The sequence below is a fragment of the Aquarana catesbeiana genome, linkage group LG12 (genome assembly GCF_042186555.1).
Source record: "Aquarana catesbeiana isolate 2022-GZ linkage group LG12, ASM4218655v1, whole genome shotgun sequence".
NCBI lineage: Eukaryota > Metazoa > Chordata > Amphibia > Anura > Ranidae > Aquarana > Aquarana catesbeiana.
The window spans coordinates 63,988,377-64,005,887 of NC_133335.1; the positions used below are offsets into that span (position 1 = coordinate 63,988,377).

Below are 17,511 nucleotides of genomic sequence, written 5' to 3' on the forward strand. Positions count from 1 at the left end.
GTTGTAAGGTGTAAGAACCCCTGAGGGTCAGTCTGTGTCCCTGGGGTTGAGCTTTACCCTCTCCTGGTGTCCTGGTCATCATTATCACAAGAACTGAAAATGAGGAATAATCCAAAATTTTGAGTTGTCTCCAGAACAATATCAAAGAGGAAATCTAGAGACCTGTTCTGGTAACAACTGTCTAAGAAGTATTTTCTCTTATTTCTTCTGTATTGATGTAGTAACTGATGAATGGAACCACAGAGCACAGTTGGGGATGCCAACATTCTACAGTCATAAAAATTTCGAACATAGAAGATTTTTTAGCAAGATTCATTGAGCTCTGCATAGTTCAGCAGTGTAGGCAGCAAGACGGTTATTCACAGTTTTGTAGGGAGTTTGATTATTTCAGTTTTTAAAAATAGCAACAGAGTCACTTTAAGGGTCCATGACTACAGGCTTAAATAAATGCCAGTGCTCTTGGCAGAAAAAAAAAGCTAATTGTGATAATTTTTTGAGCCTATTTGTACTAGCGTTTAGGAGCGTTTTTGAGAGCCAGAAAACTGCTCTCAAATGCGCAAACCTAAAGGTTTTTTTTTTTTTTTTTTTATGCCTCTAAATGTTGAGCTTAAACTATGCCTCTAAACGACCTAATGTGCATGGACACATAGGATAACATTAGTTGCATCTACAGGCAAAACCCTAAACTCCTCTAGGAGCAGCAAGCCAGTATGCATGGACCCTAAACCAGAGTGCATTGACCCTAGGAAAATTTTTCCCCAAATTTTAACTACTCAGTTAATAATCAACACACCCGTGTATGGTCAGTGAATAAAAGCTCTGCTCCAGTATGTCCATCCATACCATTTGGCATCACCATCTTGTCTTTCAAAAAGGAAAAGTTTGCTACCAGACAAACAATGGCATCTCAGACCTCCTTGTCTTTCATACAGCATAGAAAAGAAAATGTCAGGGAGTCATAGATACCTCTGCCCCTCCTGTGATAGTCATCTGCTATTGATTTCTGTGGGAGGGCAGCAGGCAGCTTGTCAGCCACTTGGAGGAACGGTAAAAATATGAGATGAACGCTTTGCTAATGACTTTTGACAAACAGTCAAAATTTGCATATCAGTAACAGAGTTGTTTAGTCATCATGGGCTACATGTTTTGGGGAAACAAGGACTGTGTCTGAAACGGCTGATGGAGTAGTTTACGAGGATTGAGCTGTGTTTACATGTTTAGTGAATGGGAAGGTTTATTTTAGGTATCAAGCCCCCCCCCCCCCATAGTTTCACCCATTCAAACTTAGTATTACAAAAAGAAATTTGCTATAGACTTGAGGTATGCAATATAAGCCTTAGGACGCCAAATGGGATTTTAGAGTTTGTTTTTCATTCTCCACATTTCTCCAGATAATAATATATTCTATTGAGATTTTTTAAGTTGCTATGTCTATTAAAACCAGAAAGAAAGTGGTTGAATACTTGCTCATTTATATGCTTTAATCAGCATTTCAGAAATATTTTGGTACCATACATTCTGTAACAATATATGCTGGAATACAAGAGACACAACTACCTTAAGGCCTTAGAGTTTCTTGTAAAGCTTAATAATGTTTTATTACCATATTATAGTTGGTAAAATGCTGTTGGCTACTTTTTTCTTTGGAAAACCACTAAGCTTTTTAATTCCAATTTATAGTATCTACACGACAGATTTACAAGCAAAACCATAATCCTAACATTTATATTAATTTGACTTTGCCTAGATTACTGTGTAGTACAATTCTCCACACTTAATTGGTTTTTGTAGTGGTTTGAAAGAGTTTTATTAGATTTTATTTTCTTTGCCATTTCATTTTGCTTGTAAAGAAATTAGATCTTTGATTATCCAATAATGACATTTTAAAATTAAACTACATCTCTTGGTAAATTGGGAGGTAAAATGACTCAAGTACTGACAAGCCACTAAAGTGTTTGTTGTGCTTGATCAAACAAATGTTTGTATACTAATTATATTACATACTGAATTTTGGAGAAAGTCAGTTAAAAGGCTTGCATTTGCCTGCAGGACTGCCTCCAAAGTGCAGTCTGTTGTATGAATTTTGCAACGTCAGCAGTGTGACTTAAAATGATTGTAACCCCTCACCTTGTAAAACAACCCATTCAGTTTAAAATTGAATTGAAAGGTAAAACATTTGTGCATACATATAAAAAAAATACAACTTTTTTTTTTTTTTTAAATAAGTGATCACATTCCCTCAGTTCTCAGCTGCATAAGAGTTGGGGGAGGAAAAGCAGCATCACACTGATATTCCTAGTAAAAGGCTGTGCAGGGGGTGTGTGTCAGGACAAGTCTGATCATTGGAGGAGAGCAGGCTGAGTTCCCAGCATAGCTAGAGAACTGACCATGATGTGTTCTGCTTATTGTGGTCAGTTTTTAATAAGAAAGCAGAGGGATTTCACAAAAAGGAAGCTATTCAAAAAGAACAGGATACTTTTTAATACAAGTATATGGTACAGCAGGCACATATCGGGAATATTAAATGTTGGGTTTACCCATTCTTTAATTGCTTGCCGACCGTATACTGTAAATATACAGCCATGATTGGATAAAGTCATGATGACAGTGTCCAGTCATGACTCTGACAGTGCTCTGTGCCCTGATTGACTGAAGCTTTCACTGCTTCAGCCAATCAGGGCTTGCAATGCACTGTTCAGTGCCGCAATGCATTGTGGTCAGTTCGGGGGGCTGAACAAACGATCGAACGACCCATTTATTCGGCTGTTTTCCGAACAGTGAAAGTTCGGCCCAAACTTATGCTCGGGCCGAACCTTTCGCCCATTCCTAGTAGTGAGTATCAATTGGTTGGGGGCTTTAAACTAATGCTGCATACACATGGTCGGAATTTCTGTCAAAAAAAGTGTGATGGGAGCTTTTGGTCAGATATTCCAACCGTGTGTATGCTCCATCCAACTTTTTCTGTCTGAATTTCCGCCAGCAAAAGATTGAGAAACGGTTCTCTATTTTTCTGATGCAAAAAGTTCTTGATGGAAATTCTGTTCGTCTGTATGCAATTCCGATGCTCAAAAAACCACGCATGCTCAGAAACAATTCAACGCATGCTCGGAAGCATTGAACTTCATTTTTCTTGGCTCGTCATAGTGTTGTAAGTCACCGCGTTCTTGACGGTTGAAAGTTCAGAGAACTTTTGTGTGACCGTGTGTATGCAAGCCAAGCTTGAGTGGAATTCCGTCAAAAAAAAACCATCCAAGATTTTTCCGACGGAAATTCCACTAATGTGTACGGGGCATTATACTGCCACTTTTGCCTGAAGAGCAAAGTGATAATGTCTTTTTAAGTTGACCAAGAACATCAGAGAAGAGTAATGCCCTGTACACACGACCGGACTTTCCGGCAGACTAGGTCCAACCATCTTCCCAACAGACTTTCGGTGGACTTCCGACGGACTTTCTGAACGAACGGACTTGCCTACACACGACCAGACTTTCCAGCAGACTAGGTCTGCCAGTCTTCCCGACGGAGTTACGGCGGACTTCCGAATGAACGGACTTGCCCACACACGAACTAAAGTCCGTTCATTTTGAAAGTGACTCGGGTACGATGGGACTAGAAAAGGAAGTCAATCTCGCCACTTTTATCGGCAAGATTGACACCTTGGGACCCCCTACGCCGAAAAAAAGGCATGGGGTCCCCCAAATTTCTAACCAGACCCTTATCCGAGCATGCAGCCCGGCCGGTCAGGAGAGGGGGTGGGGACAAGTGAGCGCCCCTCCCTCTGAACCATACCAGGCCGCATGCTCTCAACATGGGGGGGTGGGTGCTTTGGGGGAGGGGGGCCCTGCAGCCCCCCTCCCCCAAAGCACCTTGTTCCTATGTTGATGAGGACAAGGCCTCTTTCTGACAACCCTGGCCGTTGGTTGTCGGGGTCTGCGGGCAGGGGGCTTATCGGAATCCGGGAGCCCCCTTTAATAAGGGGGACCCCAGATCCCGGCCCCCCACCCTATGTGAATGAGTATGGGGTACATCGTACCCCTACCTATTCACCTGGGGAAAAAAGTGTCAATAAAAAAACACACTACACGGGTTTTAAAAGTAATTTATTAGGCAGCTCCGGGGGTCTTCTTCCGACTTCTCCGCTCTTTCCGGCCTCTTCTCCCGGTGTCCGGTTCTTCTCCCGCTCTCCGGCCTCTTCTCCCGGTGTCCGGTTCTTCTCACGCTCCCTGGTTCTTCTGCTGGGCTCCTCCGCTATCTTCTGCTCTTTTGCCGCTCTTTTGCTAGTGGTGGCCCGATCTTCTCCATCTTCTTGTTCCCTCTTCTCTTCTTCCGATGTTGACACGACGCTCTCTCCCGCTGTAATGCTGTGTGAGCGGTGTCCATTGACTTATATAGGCATGGGGCGTGGTCACCAAGTGATGTCACCCAGTGACCCCACCCCCTTATGACGCCACAGTCCCAGCATGCCCCGGGACCAGCCAGGCTGCGTGCTTGGATAAGGGTCTGGTATGGATTTTGGGGGGACCCCCACGCCATTTTTTTGGCATAGGGGGTTCCCCTTAAAATCCATACCAGACCTAAGGAACATTGTCGCCCCCCTCTCGCGCTCGCTGCAATAGGAAAATGTGTTTTTCCTATTGCAGCGAGTGCAAGATGTACAGTACTCTGTCGCCAAGAACCAGCGCGATAGGATCGCGCTGGACACATTATCGCAGGCAGGTGTTGTAGCTGCCCTTGTGTCGTATCTGGTCCGTCGGACCAGCATACAGATGAACAAGCTTCCCAATAGGAACTAGGTCTGGCGGAGTTCCCGCGGAAAGATTTGAAACAAGTTTCAAATCTAAAATCCGTCGGATTTTCAACGGTCCATCGGAAGTCTGATGAAGCCCACACACGGTCGGATTGTCCTCCGGATTCAGTCCGTCGGACCAGTCCGGTCGAAAAGTCCGCTCGTGTGTACATGACTGCTAGTTGTGCTAGTTTTGGCTGTAAAAAGAACCGCTCAGTTGGCTGAATTGTTAGTGCTTAGCAGGAACAAATGGAAAAATAACCTCCCTTGCTGCAAACACAACATAAATGGTAGCAATTGGGCAACATTTTCCAACATTTCCAATCACTTTCTTGCCTAGTCATGGTTGTGCAGGACTCTTTGAGGGTGTCCATAGATCTTCACAGATCCAACTGACAATGCTATCCGATGAACAGATATTTGGTAATGGAAAATACAGCTAGATAATGGCACCAATCCCCAAATTGACATTGAAACAATTGAAAGGTGGGGTGGGGATTTTTTGAGGTGCAAAAATATCGTCAAATATATTCAATAAAAAAGGATTTATTTCTTATTTTGAGAAGCAAAACAAAAAATATATATTTAAAAACAAAGGACACAGGCATGTACAATACTGTTATTATGATGTTAAACAGGACAGCATGAGAAAAAATCCTGACGTGTTTCGCCCATAGATCGGGCTTCTTCAGGGGGGCTGTCTTTTGGAGGTACAGGCCTTCTGTGTCTCCACTCCCAGGGCAGTGCTTCTAGCCCAGTTCACCCAAAACAATGGGGGCGAGGGTCCTACCGCAGTCTCCCCAGAGGCTGACAATGCAAGTCACCACAAGCGACTGGGGGTCACAGAGGGAACAAAAGGACCAGAATGTGGTTCCAAAAGAAACTTGAAAGCCAAGGGACTTGGAAAGGCTACCAAGCAGCACTGGAGGTACTCATCAGGCTAAGAGTATGAGGCAGCACATCATGTCCCAAGGGGCTCCAGCAGCCTGCTACCTAGCAGCACTGGAGGTATTCATCAGGCTGAGAGTATGTGGCAGCACATCATGTCCCAAGCAGCCTGCACTGCCCTGGGAGTGGAGACACAGAAGGCCTGTTTTGCTTCTCAAAATAAGAAATAAATCCTTTTTTATTGAATATATTTGACGATATTTTTGCACTTCAAAAAATCCCCACCCCACCTTTCCATTGTTTCAGTGCTATCCAATGTCTATGAGTGCTTTTGGTTTAAAGATCTATTCATTTTTTTTTACTAAATGTAGCCAAATATAAGATTTATTTAATTCAGTTGATGTATATGTTTGTTTATTCATGAATTAATAATTTAATAATTCATTAATTTGCTTCATCGTGCTAGATCATAAGCGCCACTGTGGAAAATGCTAGCATAACGCTCCAGATAGACAACGCCAAGCTGGCAGCTGATGACTTCAGAATAAAGTAAGGAAAATTTTAACTTTTTTCGCCCCTGTGAATTTGCTAACTTAAAGAAAACATGTGCTTTTCCCATAAGGGGGAAAGCTAAAGTTTGGTTCTAAGGTCTCCCTTCATAGAAGTACACCATTTTTTCAGCCCCTTCCACCCCTCTCAGTTGCCAGGGGAGAAAAATATATCTAGTAGTTCTGGGTATGGAGTAGCACATGACTCACTGCCTTTCCTGGTGATTGGCCTAAAACTGTCACATGGAGGCAGAACAAGAGTCCCTAGCCCTGTGTATACTCTAACAAGGGCATACAAGGTTCCTTTTCACACTCCCGATGGTTGAATGGAGGAACATGAGAGTGAGCGAAAAGTGAATAACTGCTGTTGGGATGGAAGGCATTAAAGTAAACGGGTTCTTTGTTCTAAGTTTAATGTTTTATCTGGATCTTTTCCATAACTGTCAATCTTCATTTGTCTCCATCAATTGATGTCTTATCTTTTACATTATTGCTCTTCAGTAGAAAGTATTAATAAACTAGGTACTACCAAATTTGGCCCAGATCCCTATGGATCATATTAGTACAACCACAATGAACTGATCTCATGGCTTTGTGTAGGCAGCAGAGGCGGAGCACTCTAGTGGCATCAAAACATTGCTGTATTTTCCCCAGAAATTGATTGTCTTCCCAGTCTGTTCCCATGTAACCATGGGGCTGATTTACTAAGACGAATGCGCTGCGCCAGTTCATACATTAATTGGTGCTCTGGAAAAGTCATTAACCGAACGTGCGAACCGGCGCACTTTGAAGCGCAAATAACGATAAAACATACCCGCATATGTAAACTGCAACTGTCGCTAGGGTAACTGCGGTTTTCTCATTGATAATAGCGCACGCCCAATACAATTGGTTAATTTCATCTAATTGGATGTGTCTTGTTAGGCAATTAGTAGGTGTTCTCAGTTAATTAACCCTTTTAATGCTAATCTCATTCCTATTACTTCTAATATATCTTTGAAATGTTTTTTTTTTCTTTTTTTACCCAAATCTTGCAATACATTACAAAGAACAGAGAAGTGTTTCTAAACCCAATAAATTAATATTTTCAGGTCTTGATCTTTAAAGGAGACCATACACTGCAATCAGTTAGATCTTAAATAAATTAGATTTAGTGCAAGAGCCTGATTGATTTCCTATATTGTTCAAGTGCGTCTTCCTAATACATATTTTGTCTAAATATCGAGTTTAACAGAGATTGGCCAATCAGATTGTATAGTGCATGACTATCTTATGTGCCAAATTTGGAATGTAGATGTGCCATGACCCATTTGTATTTTCCAAACGATATTTCTTGGGCATCGTAAAAGGCACATGAGAACCCACCTTTTTCAAGACATGCTAGAGTGATCAGGAATCTTCAAACTACGGCTCTCCAGCTGTTGCAGAACTACACATCCCATGAGGCATTGTAAAACTCTGACATTCACAGACATGACTAGGCATGATGGGAATTGTAGTTCCTGAAAAACTGGAGGGCTGTAGTTTGCAGACCCCTGTGCTAGACCATTATTATGCCTCCAGAATTGGGAGTGTGGCATCTACCAAACTTCTCTCTGCTGGTGGACACAAGAACCTACATCTATAGCTTTGCATTTGGGCATCACAGCGGTGTAGTGGTCAGCATTTTCACCTAGCAGCAAAAAGGGTTGCGGGTTCAAATCCCACCCGGGACACCATCTGGCTGGAGTTTGCATGTTCTCCCTGTGCCAGAGTGGGTTTCCTCCAGGTACTCTGGCTTCCTCCCACACAAACACCACCCCATGTAAAAAAAAAAAAAAAAAACTATCTTGGTTTCCAAATAAGGATAATTTCTTCCTCAGTGAGCAGGGCGTGGTGGGAAGAAATTAGCAGCAGTACAAGCAACTTTCTGTAGGGGTGTGATGTCATCCCTGTGTGCTGGCCATCGCTTCTGGGAACCAGATGTGTGCCATGTCTGTGCACCTAGCAGTTGCACATCTAGCTGCAGAAACCCAATTTTTATGAAATGAATAGTAAAGCAGATTTCCAGGACTGGACTAACAAATGTTTCTAGTGAAAGACAACTGGTATTTTCTATTAAACAAAGTCTAAATGGGCCATTGATATGCATCACAGTTGAACTTAGGAATGTGTCTTTGCAAAGTTAAACTAAATTAAATCCTTTCTTATTTTTGTTTGGGAATAGAGTGCAGGGGGATTATAAGTCTTCTCAGTTTTTGGGGGTGTCTGCACCCCTGATAGGGTGCAGACACCTCCCAAATTTTTGCCACTTTCTCCTTAAAATTTATTCACTTCCTGTGCCAAACAGGAAGTGAGGGTAAAACCCTACCAATGTCTTTCCTTGGGGACACACAGGTCAGTCTAAATAGTTTCCCCATTAGGTAAATTGCACTCTAGCATTTTGCTGTGTACACCCTAAATTAGTAGGTATCTTGGACTTTGGGGTTTATTTACCAAAGGCAAATCCATTTTGCACTACAAATGCACTTGGAAGTGCAGTTGCTGGAGATCCGAGGGGGACATGCAAGGAAAAAATAAAAAAACAGCATCTCTGTTTCTACATGATTGGATGATAAAATCACCAGTGCTTCCCCTCAGATTTACAGCAAGTACACTTGTATTGCAGAGTGGATTTGCCTTTACCACTTCAGCCCCAATTACCCCAAACTGACAATTACGCGGTCGTGTGACGTGGTACCCAAACATAATTTACATCCTTTTTTTCCCCACAAATAGAGCTTTCTTTTGGTGGTATTTGATCACCTCTGCAGTTTTTATTTTTTGTGCTATAAACAAAAAAAAGCGACAATTTTGAAAAAAAAGCAACATTTTTTACTTTTTGCTATAGTAAATATCCCCCCAAAAAATTATAAAAAAAAAAAACACATTTCTTCCTCAGTTTAGGCCAATATGTATTCTACATATTTTTGGTAAAAAAGAAATTGCAATAAGCGTATATTGATTGGTTTGCGCAAAAGTAGGGGATAGATTTATGGCATTTTATTATTATTTTTTTTATTAGTAATGGCAGCGATCTGCGATTTTTAACATGACTGCGACATTGCGGCGGACAGATCGAACACTTTTGACACTATTTTGGGACCACTGACATATATACAGCGATCAGTGCTATAAAAATGCACTCATTACTGTGTAACTGTCACTGGCAGGGAAGGGGTTAAACACTAGGAGGCGATCAAGGGGTTAAGTGTGTTCCTTCAGTGTGTTCCAACTGTAGGGGGATGGGCTCACTAGAACATGTCAGACATCACTGCTCCCAATCACTGGGAGCAGTAGATCCCTGTCATGTTGCTAGGCAGAACAGGGAAATGCCTTGTTTTCTGCCTCTCCGTGCCACAATTGCGGGCCACCGGTGGACATTGAGTCCGCGGGACCCACAGGCACACTCCAGCGCCCGCTAGCCGCCGATGACGGAGTGGCGTACGGGTACGTCATTTTGCGCACCTGTGCCATTCTGCTGACGTATATCTGCGTGAGCCAGATGGCAAGTGGTTAATAAACCCCAAAATACCTAATAATTTGGGGTGTACACAACAAAGTGCTAGAGTGCAATTTGCACCTCGCCGTGCGCCTCTACTGGTGGCACACGGCTTTCGTAAATCAGCCCCTATGTGTCATATAACTACATTACATTTTATCATCAAGAGCAGTGGTGGACAACTTACTAGAAATAGGGGGCCTCAACTGTAGCCCCTAAGATCCTTTGGGGGCTGCACATAATATATTGTGTGCTACATAGGATTGTCAAAGACTGATGACACAATTATGAATATGGTAAGAGATTAGTGACATGCTACAGATGTAGTTGAAGGCTGGCGGTACCCTGCAGGAGACTAAGAGACTGTGGATATGTTACATGAGACTTCCAGAATCGTTGCAAATCAGTGCTTCCACTACTAGCAGCTGGAACTCGAAGGCCTCACCATAGGTAAGTACCTCACATAAGTACCAAAGGACCACTCAGGTCACAGGTTGGGCACCAGGAATCTAGAGCATCTGCAGGAATGCCTCTGCCTAGGTTGTATCTTTAAAAAAAAGATAGCAGGGTACTATGATCTGAATTTAGAAGTAATTTTTGTTACTTTCACAATGTATTGCAGTGCATGAACTGGGGGACTACTACTGAACTATATCTTTATTATGCTGCTTTGGCTTCCATTTTAGAAGTTAAAACCGATATGGCATAGTGTCAAAAAAATTGAGCATGGATAAATTGTAGCTGCTGAAGGAAGAAAAGATCATTTTAGAACTATAACGTAGCATTTGTAACCGGATAAATTTTCTTTTCCCCTAGGTTTGAGAATGAGCAAGCTCTCCGTTTCATGACTGAAAAAGACACCATTGAGCTGCGTAAAGCTATAGATCAGCTCACTCTTGCCAGGGCTGAGCTTGAAGCGCAGATAGAGAATCTGAATGAGGAACTGGCTTACCTCAAGAGGAACCATGCTGAAGTAAGTGGTGATAAAAGAAGCGCGTGAAGTAAATAAAACTAACATGCCTACTCACCTATAATGCAATGCCTGTAAGCCTGAATGATCATGTGACAGCTGATGAATCAGTTCTTGTATTCGCTCTGAGCAGAGAGCGTTGACTGTCAGTCATCATTCTGTGCCTTGTCCCTCCAGCACTCACTGGAACGCCTGGCAGGAGAGGAGGCAGGAGCGGCTGACTCAGGCTCAGGCTCACAGTGGTGCGCTGAAAGGCTAAATCAGCTGCCAGTCTAGGTGGAACATCCAGAGACTGCGGTTGCTCTTTGACATCAGTCAACAGCAGGCTTTAGCCCACTGTAGGCTAATTCTGGAACACAGGAGTGCAAAAGTAAGTGCAGTCTGGTAATCCACACGAAAAGCATAACCAAACAAGCTTTGGTCATTCTTCTCTTCAAGCAAGTGGTAAACATGTTCATACATTGGTTTATTAGGCAGTTAATATTAATGGCATTTGGCTCAAGGTTAGACTGAAAATTGCTTATTTGTCTACAGGATTAAAAAAATAGGTTGTATGAAAGCTGAATCTGTTAATGTAGGCCGTCTACTGTACAGTTTACTTCAGTGATCAACTTAGTAAATCCATACATAGGTACACTGCACAATGAATATACAGTATCTCACAAAAGTCACATATCTTTTCATGTGACAACATTGAAGAAATTACACTTTGCTGCAATGTAAAGTAGTGAGTGTACAGCTTGTATAACAGTGTAAATTTGCTGTCCCCTCAAAATAGCTCAACACACAGCCATTAATGTCTAAACCGCTGGCAACAAAAGTGAGTACACCCCTAAGTGAAAATGTCTGAATTGGGCCCAAAGTGTCAATATTTTGTGTGGCCGCCATTATTTTCCAGCACTGCCCTAACCCTCTTAACCCTTGTGCTCCTCCACCTTCCATTTGAGGATGCCCCACAGATGCTCAATAGGGTTTAGGTCTGGAGACATGCTTGGCCAGTCCATCACCTTTACCCTCAGCTTCTTTAGCAAGGCAGTGGTGGTCTTGGAGGTGTGTTTGGGGTCATTATCATGTTGAAATTATGCCCTGCGGCCCAGTTTCTGAAGAGAGGGGATCATGCTCTGCTTCAGTATATCACAGTACATGTTTGCATTCATGGTTCAATGAACTGTAGCTCCCCAGTGCTGGCAACACTCATGCAGCCCCAGACCATGACACTCCCACCACCATGCTTGACTGTAGGCAAGACAAACTTGTCTTTGTACTCCTCACCTGGTTGGTGCCACACATGCTTGACACCATCTGAACCAAATAAGTTTATTTTGGTCTCATCAGACCGCAGGACATGGTTCAAGTAATCTATGTCCTTAGTCTGCTTGTCTTCAGTAAACTGTTTGTGGGCTTTCTTGTGCATCATCTTTAGAAGAGGCTTCCTTCTGGGAGGACAGCCATGCAGACCAATTTGATGCAGTGTGCGGCATATGGTCTGAGCACTGACAGGCTGAACCCCCACCCCTTCAACCTCTGCAGCAATGCTGGCAGCACTCATACGTCTATTTCCCAAAGACAACCTCTGGATATGACGCTGAGCACGTGCACTCAACTTCTTTGGTCGACCACGGTGAGGCCTGTTCTGAGTGGAACCTGTCCTGTTAAACCGCTGTATGGTCTTGGCTACTGTGCTGCAGCTCAGTTTCAGGGTCTTGGCAATCTTCGTATAGCCTACGCCATCTTTATGTACAGGAAACATTCTTTTTTTCAGATCCTCAGAGAGTTCTTTGCCATGAGGTGCCATGGTTAACTTCCAGTGACCGTTATGAGAAAGTGAGAGTAATAACACCAAACTTAACACACCTGCTCCCCATTCACACCTGAAATCTTGTAACACTAATGAGTCACATGACACCGGGGAGGGAAAATGGCTAATTTGGCACAATTTGGACATTTTCACTTAGGAGTGTACTCACTTTTGTTGCCAGTGGTTTAGACATTAATATAGGGTGACCAGACGTCCCCGTTTTCCGGAGACAGTCCCCGGATTGAGGACACTCTCCCTGGAGCCCGTCTGTCCCCAGATTTGTCCCAGGACTCAGGAACATATCTGCAGCCAGGGCCGGACTGGCCTACCGGGATACCAGGAAATCTCCCGGTGGGCCGGATGCCTGGCTGCCCCTAGGGCCACTGTGAGGACAGCGGCACCTGAAAAAAATATGGCTGCGGGACCAGCCAACATACAACTGCGCAAGCGCCAGCTGTTCCAAAGCTAGCCGTGCTCGGGAAAGTCCGTACATGCTCGGCAATTTTCGGAAAGGCGGGCTCATGCGCAGTGACACAATGACGCCGAGAGGCGCCATTTTTAAAAGTAAAGCTCTCAGTGAGGTCTCGTCTGATGGCGTGTGCCTCTTCCTACGTCCCCCCCGCAGCCTCTGACCTCTTGTCCCCCCCCGCAGCCTCTAACCACCTGTCCGCCCCCCCGCAGCCTCTGACCTCCTGTCCGGCCCACAGCCTCTGACCTTCTGTTCCCCCCCTGCAGCCTCTAAGATCCACCCCACAGCCTCTGACCTCCTGTCATCCCCTCTGCAGCCTCTGACCTTCTGTCGTCCCCCCGCAGCCTCTGACCTCCTGTCCGCCAGCCTCTAACCTCCTGTCTGCCCCCCTCCAGCCTCTGACCTCCTGTCGTCATCCCCCCCGCAGCCTCTGACCTCCTGTCATCCCCTCCGCAGCCTCTGACCTCCTGTCCCCCCCCCGCAGCCTCTGACCTCCTGACGTCCCCCCCACAGCCTCTGACCTCTCCTGTCGTCCCCCCCGCAGCCTCTGACCTCTCCTGTTGTCCCTTCCGCAGCCTCTGACCTCCCCTGTCATCCCCTCCGCAGACTCTGACCTCCCCTGTCCTCCCCTCCGCAGCCTATGACTTCCCCTGTCGTCCCCTCTGTAACCTCTGACCTCCCCTGTACCATCCACAGCCTCTGACCTCCTGTCGTCCCCTCTGCAGCCTCTGACCACCCCTGTACCATCTGCAGCCTCTTACCACCTCTTAACTTATATCACGTCTGCAGTCTGGAGAGGAGTCAAGAGTGGGAGTGCCGCAGGGATGGGGGTCATAGGAGAAGTCAGACATGTATGGACTGTGGAGAGGAAACTATGGGATAAAACCAGAGCCACCATGCTGGAGCCGACTGACTGAGCCCTGCATGGTGCACCTGAGAGGAGGTCAGTGACAGCACCGCCAGGCCAGCCTGAGAGGGGGGGTCAATACAATATTGTAAGGGGGCACTGATATAAAGGTTTCCCCTTTATATCAGTAAACCCCCTTACCTTAGTGTTTTCTTTCTGCGGAAGGTGGTCTCTGGTCACCAGAGTCCTCCCCACATTCCCAGAGTTCCCCTTTACATCATAGTCTGCAGGATTCCACCTTACAGTGCAAGGGGGAACTCTGATGTAAAGGGCAATGCTGCAGACCCTGATGTAAGTGAGAACTCTGATGTAAAGGGGAATACAGTGGACTCTGATATAAGTGGGGTCTCTGGTCACCAGTGCCCCCTTTTATATGAGAGTTCCCACTTGCAATGTTCCCCTTTATGTCAGAGTTCCCTTGCACTGTAAAGGGGAATGCTCCTGATATATGGGGGAACTCTGTGCTGGGTTTTATTAATCTGCCATTTTAGTCACCTTTTTTTTGCAGTGTCAGTAAAAAATGTGCCAGTAAATGCCATGATTTTTGCCAGTAAAAAATTGGTGCCATGCCATGTCTCTCTTATCTATATATAATACACTCTTCAAATGTGCTTTAAAATGCATGGGCTAAAGTCTCCCGGCTAAAGATTGACAGACAAAAGCAGAGCTGCAGCGGGGTGCCGAGTGCGCTCCTGCACCCGGCAGCAGTCTAAACTACCGTACACATATTACATTCTCTTAAAGGCGGTAAACAAGGGCACCCCAACTTGTTGTTACCCCATTGCGCTACTGTATAAAAAAGTCCGTAAAGCTGCCAACTTAAATATAATTAAACTGAAAAAGTATTTTACTGAAAAAATAATTGTGCTGTGTTCACCTCCATATAGTGACTTTCAATCTAATATACTACTAATTTAGCACATACGTGTATCCATATAAGAATCCGAATGACTGAACCTTATACCTTAAGTGAATGAATATAATAGTGATATATAAAAAAATATATAAAAAAAATTGAATATAATAAATACATAGAATAAAAATCATAAAGTCCATGCAGGGTGAAATATTCCACTTAAATTTTCCTTCCACCACACCGATTGTGACTGTGAATCATTTCTTTGAAACCGCACTCACCACAAGAATATGTCTTGCACTCTCATGCTCGGCATGTAAGCTGTTTTAACACCTCACCAGGGTTAGTCAGGCTAAGTGAAATTCCTCGATCTCCAGCAGTGTTTCAACAAAAGGATACGTCTCCAATTTTAGACATGAAATGATATAAGTGCCTCAAATAGCGTGATACCGTAAAATCATTTATTAAAACAAATGCACACAATCATCAACCATTGCACTGACATTATGCCAATATAAAAAGGCATATCAGGGTAACTCCTGTAACTGAGCATTGGTGGTATACTGAGGTCGTGGCGGACCCGGGATGCAGCTGATAATCTCACCCTCCACTCCTTAGCCAGTCAGCAGAATAGACCCGTCCCAGCCGGACACCGCAGAGCGTCACACGTTGAACTAGGTTGCCGCATAGCCACGCCCTGATATGTTTCGTTACATCGACTTCTTCACGGGATCCCTGTTTACATTAGCTAAGTGTCATTACTTCAGTGTTGTCACATGAAAAGATATAATAAAATATTTACAAAAATTTGAGGGGTGTACTCACTTTTCTGACATACTGTATAAGTTAGCAGAGCCCCATTTCGCTGGCAACAATGACCATATTGGCCAAGGGCCCCTCCCATCATCATCCTGCTCAGGAATGAGATAGTGTACACACACACACCAGTAACGTGGAGATGTTATCATCTTCAGTCACTCATATTTTCCATTCCCGAGGCCCACCTCCAGGGATAAGAAAGGTCCACATGTTCAGCCTTTTAACAATTTTACTGTAGCAGAAGCATAATGGTCAGTTCTTGGTCAGTACGCCCTTCACCTCCACCCTTTCTTCCCCAAAATCAATAATTCTGCACAGTTCATGTCTAACATTAACATAGGGTGAACACCCTACTCTTTCATTGTCCTTACTGTAGGTCCCCATAGGTGGGTTCTCCAACGAGGCCTGTTCCAGGCATATTCCGAAGGGTTCTATACCTAAGGCTTTTTTGGCTCTAGATTATACAGGACTAAACTAGCCCCATCCACAAAACCCACCCAGGTAAGGGTCTCCTTAAAAGGGGTACTAACTCCTGCAAACATATTCTTATAGGGATGGAGAGAGAGAGAGAGTATCTCTATTTAATAACACCCCATATCATCAATATCAAGGTCCGAAAAAACTTCTCTTGAAGTTTAAATTGAAGGTTAATACTTACCTCCCCTGCTGTCCTTGCCATCTGCTGCTGCTTCCATCAACGGAAATCATTGGCTGACATCTTTGCAGGAATCAACACTTCTGGGATCTGATTTCTTGATTTATCCAGGGGGATCTAATAAAGAGGAATACATAGCTTAAGCATGGTACTGTGGCAGCTGGCACTCCAATCGAGCCTTCAATATCTTATAAATGATAAACATGTGCAATCATTATCGTCCGAATGCATTTTTGCCTGAATTTCTGGGATTTTCGTGTTCATTTTAACAAAATGATAACGAACGCGCAAAATTCGGAAATCCAAAAGATCCAAAATAAGAAAATGCTTTATTTTGGTATCCATTATATTTTAGTATCGTTGCGACAACAGTTCGCTATAGTTCGATATAGATAGAAGATTTGACATGTGACAATAGCGACAATAGTGACAATAGCGATCTGTGTCTATCGAACTTGCGGTAATACCGTTCAACATTAAGATTCGACGAAAAAGCTAAAAACATACGATCTCCGCGACATTTAAGGTCAAATGCTACACCCATAGGCTATAGAAGAATTCTAATGTTGTTCGACTAGTAATAAAAATTAATGATTATAATTATTACTAGTCAAACAACATTGGAATTCTGCTATAGCTTGTGGGCAGAGCATTCGACCGGAAATGTACGATCACGGCATTGTACAGTTTAGCTGCTTCGTCAAATCTTCTTAGAACTTCCGACAGACACCATAAGCCTTCAATTGACAGATTCGACTTTAATTAATTTGGATTTGCGTACAAATGCAATTTTTAACAAAACAAAATAAATAAAAATGCATTTTGGGAGTAACAAAATAAATTAATTTTTTAGACGAAACCCAAATTCCAAAATATTTCAGTGTGCTTGTGTCTAATAAATGAGGCTAATAAAGAAACTTTTTTGGACACAGAACAGCTTTAGGAAAGTTGAAAATAGCTTTTGTAATCATTTTAGGCCCTCTTCACACCTTTAAGGGAAGTAAATGCACAATTGTTAATGTATGCATGGATGTAGTATATTGTACATCAATGTGTATTTCCTAAGGCAGTGGTCATCAACCCTGTCCTCAGGGCCCACTAACAGGCCAGGTTTTATGTATTAGAATACATAGAATACAAGAATACTGCAATCACTGAGCAGCAAATGATATCACCTTTGATGTATTTCAGTTATCTTGCAAACCTGGACTGTTAGTGGGCCCTGAGGACAGGGTTGATGACCACTGTCCTAAAGTATACCATTCATTTTGCATGGGCTGCATCAGCACCATCAA

General features: G+C 43.7%; 1 protein-coding gene across 1 annotated transcript in view; it reads left to right on the top strand.

Moving 5' to 3' along the window:
• LOC141114325 (keratin, type I cytoskeletal 19-like) overlaps positions 1–17,511 on the top strand; it is a 43,504-nt gene that overhangs the window by 3,217 nt on the left and 22,776 nt on the right. The window contains exons 2-3 of the mRNA XM_073607941.1: positions 6,141–6,223; positions 10,559–10,715. Coding sequence (XP_073464042.1) covers positions 6,141–6,223; positions 10,559–10,715 — 240 coding nt within the window. The remainder of the gene's footprint in view (positions 1–6,140; positions 6,224–10,558; positions 10,716–17,511) is intronic.